General features: G+C 49.8%; 1 protein-coding gene across 2 annotated transcripts in view; it reads right to left on the minus strand.

Annotated features, from left to right (window-relative positions):
* Positions 1 to 5,000, minus strand: part of grtp1a (growth hormone regulated TBC protein 1a) — a 17,594-nt gene that overhangs the window by 4,268 nt on the left and 8,326 nt on the right. For both annotated transcript variants that reach the window (XM_056246984.1, XM_056246985.1), the window contains one exon: positions 69 to 227. In XM_056246984.1, coding sequence (XP_056102959.1) covers positions 69 to 227 — 159 coding nt within the window. The remainder of the gene's footprint in view (positions 1 to 68; positions 228 to 5,000) is intronic.

Below are 5,000 nucleotides of genomic sequence, written 5' to 3' on the forward strand. Positions count from 1 at the left end.
AGAGAGAGTGAGTGTGTATGTGTGTGTGAGAGAGAGGGATTATGTGTGTGTGTGTGTGTTGGTCTGACCGGTGCGGATGCTCTCCTGTAGTTTAGGGTCGTGTGGTTGGTCCAGTAGTGAGTGATAATACCCAGGGTTCCTCTCCATCTTCTCCTGAGCTCCACTGGACTCCATCCACACCAGCGGCCGGTGCTCGTTGGGAACGCCTTTCCGTACGAACCGCTTCACTGCGTCAACAACACACACACACACACACACAGAACCATCGTCAGAACACACACACACAGAACGACTGTCAGAACACACACACACAGAACGACTGTCAGAACACACACACACACACACAGAACCACCGTCAGAATACACACCCACAGAACGACTGTCAGAACACACACACACACCCACAGAACGACTGTCAGAACACACACACACACACACACACAGAACCATCGTCAGAACACACACCCACAGAACGACTGTCAGAACACACACACACACACACAGAACCATCGTCAGAACACACACACACAGAACGACTGTCAGAACACACACACACACACACAGAACCATCGTCAGAACACACACACACAGAACGACTGTCAGAACACACACACACACACAGAACCACCGTCAGAACACACACCCACAGAACGACTGTCAGAACACACACACACACACACAGAACCATCGTCAGAACACACACCCACAGAACGACTGTCAGAACACACACACACACACACACACACACAGAACCATCGTCAGAACACACACACACAGAACGACTGTCAGAACACACACACACACACACACAACCACCGTCAGAACACACACAGAACCATCGTCAGAACACACACCCACAGAACAACTGTCAGAACACACACACACACAGAACCATCGTCAGAACACACACACACACCCACAGAACCACCGTCAGAACAAACACACACACACCGTCAGAACACACACAGAACGAACGTCAGAACACACAACCACCGTCAGAACACACACACACAACCACTGTCAGAACACACACAGAACCATCGTCAGAACACACACACACACACAGAACCATCGTCAGAACACACACACACAGAACGACTGTCAGAACACACACACACACACACACAGAACCACCGTCAGAACACACACACAGAACCACCGTCAGAACACACACCCACAGAACGACTGTCAGAACACACACACACACACACACACACAGAACCATCGTCAGAACACACACACACAGAACGACTGTCAGAACACACACACACACACACACAGAACCATCGTCAGAACACACACACACAGAACGACTGTCAGAACACACACACACAGAACGACTGTCAGAACACACACACACACACACAGAACCACCGTCAGAATACACACCCACAGAACGACTGTCAGAACACACACACACACCCACAGAACGACTGTCAGAACACACACACACACACACACACACACAGAACCATTGTCAGAACACACACCCACAGAACGACTGTCAGAACACACACACACACACACAGAACCATCGTCAGAACACACACACACAGAACGACTGTCAGAACACACACACACACACACAGAACCATCGTCAGAACACACACACACAGAACGACTGTCAGAACACACACACACACACACACAGAACCACCGTCAGAACACACACACACAGAACGACTGTCAGAACACACACACACACACACAGAACCATCGTCAGAACACACACCCACAGAACGACTGTCAGAACACACACACACACACAGAACCATCGTCAGAACACACACAGAACCATCGTCAGAACACACACCCACAGAACAACTGTCAGAACACACACACACACAGAACCATCGTCAGAACACACACACACACCCACAGAACCACCGTCAGAACAAACACACACACACCGTCAGAACACACACAGAACGAACGTCAGAACACACAACCACCGTCAGAACACACACACACAACCACTGTCAGAACACACACAGAACCATCGTCAGAACACACACACACACACAGAACCATCGTCAGAACACACACACACAGAACGACTGTCAGAACACACACACACACACACAGAACCACCGTCAGAACACACACACAGAACCACCGTCAGAACACACACACACACCCACAGAACCACCGTCAGAACAAACACACACACACCGTCAGAACACACACAGAACCATCGTCAGAACACACACACACAGAACGACTGTCAGAACACACACACACACACACAGAACCACCGTCAGAACACACACACAGAACCACCGTCAGAACACACACCCACAGAACGACTGTCAGAACACACACACACACACACACACACACAGAACCATCGTCAGAACACACACACACAGAACGACTGTCAGAACACACACACACACACACACAGAACCATCGTCAGAACACACACACACAGAACGACTGTCAGAACACACACACACACACACACACACACACACAGAACCATCGTCAGAACACACACACACAGAACGACTGTCAGAACACACACACACACACACAGAACCATCGTCAGAACACACACACACAGAACCACCGTCAGAACACACACCCGCAGAACAACTGTCAGAACACACACACACACACACAGAACCATCGTCAGAACACACACACACACACACACACACACAGAACCACCGTCAGAACACACACCCACAGAACAACTGTCAGAACACACACACACACACACACACAGAACCATCGTCAGAACACACACACACACAGAACCACCGTCAGAACACACACCCACAGAATGACTGTCAGAACACACACCCACAGAACGACTGTCAGAACACACACCCACAGAACGACTGTCAGAACACACACACACACACACACACACACACAGAACCATCGTCAGAACACACACACACAGAACCACCGTCAGAACACACACCCACAGAATGACTGTCAGAACACACACCCACAGAACGACTGTCAGAACACACACACACAGAACCATCGTCAGAACACACACACACAGAACCACCGTCAGAACACACACACACAGAACCATCGTCAGAACACACACCCACAGAACAACTGTCAGAACACACACACACACACACACACACACACACAGAACCATCGTCAGAACACACACCCACAGAACAACTGTCAGAACACACACACACACACACACACACACAGAACCATCGTCAGAACACACACCCACAGAACAACTGTCAGAACACACACACACACACGCACACACACAGAACCATCGTCAGAACACACACACACACACACGCACACACACAGAACCATCGTCAGAACACACACCCACAGAACGACTGTCAGAACACACACCCACAGAACGACTGTCAGAACACACACACACAGAACGACTGTCAGAACACACACCCACAGAACGACTGTCAGAACACACACACACAGAACGACTGTCAGAACACACACCCACAGAACAACTGTCAGAACACACACACACACACAACCATCGTCAGAACACACACCCACAGAACGACTGTCAGAACACACACCCACAGAACGACTGTCAGAACACACACACACACACACACACAGAACCATCGTCAGAACACACACACACACCCACAGAACCACCGTCAGAACACACACACACACCCACAGAACGACTGTCAGAACACACACACACACCCACAGAACGACTGTCAGAACACACACACACACCCACAGAACGACTGTCAGAACACACACACACACCCACAGAACAACTGTCAGAACACACACACAGACAGAACCATCGTCAGAACACACACACACACCCACAGAACCACCGTCAGAACAAACACACACACACCGTCAGAACACACACAGAACGAACGTCAGAACACACAACCACCGTCAGAACACACACACACAACCACTGTCAGAACACACACAGAACCATCGTCAGAACACACACACACACACACACACACACACACACACAGAACCATCGTCAGAACACACACACACAGAACGACTGTCAGAACACACACACACACACAGAACCACCGTCAGAACACACACACAGAACCACCGTCAGAACACACACCCACAGAACGACTGTCAGAACACACACACACACACACACACAGAACCATCGTCAGAACACACACACACAGAACGACTGTCAGAACACACACACACACACACACACACACACACAGAACCATCGTCAGAACACACACACACAGAACGACTGTCAGAACACACACACACACACACACACACAGAACCATCGTCAGAACACACACACACAGAACGACTGTCAGAACACACACACACACACACACACACAGAACCATCGTCAGAACACACACACACACAGAACCACCGTCAGAACACACACCCGCAGAACAACTGTCAGAACACACACACACACACACACAGAACCATCGTCAGAACACACACACACAGAACAACTGTCAGAACACACACACACACACACACACACACACAGAACCATCGTCAGAACACACACCCACAGAACGACTGTCAGAACACACACACACACACAGAACGACTGTCAGAACACACACCCACAGAACGACTGTCAGAACACACACACACACACAGAACCATCGTCAGAACACACATCCACAGAACAACTGTCAGAACACACACACACACACACAACCATCGTCAGAACACACACCCACAGAACGACTGTCAGAACACACACCCACAGAACGACTGTCAGAACACACACACACACACAGAACCATCGTCAGAACACACACACACACCCACAGAACCACAGTCAGATCAAACACACACACACCGTCAGAACACACACACAGAACCACCGTCAGAACACAAACACACACACACACAGAACCATCGTCAGAACACACACCCACAGAACAACTGTCAGAACACACACACACCGTCAGAACACACACAGAACCATCGTCAGAACACAAACACACACACACAGAACGACTGTCAGAACACACACCCACACACACAGAACCATCGTCAGA

The sequence above is a fragment of the Rhinichthys klamathensis genome, unplaced genomic scaffold, assembly GCF_029890125.1.
Source record: "Rhinichthys klamathensis goyatoka isolate OS25496 unplaced genomic scaffold, OSU_Roscu_1.1 h1tg000041l_1, whole genome shotgun sequence".
NCBI classification, from domain to species: Eukaryota; Metazoa; Chordata; class Actinopteri; order Cypriniformes; family Leuciscidae; genus Rhinichthys; species Rhinichthys klamathensis.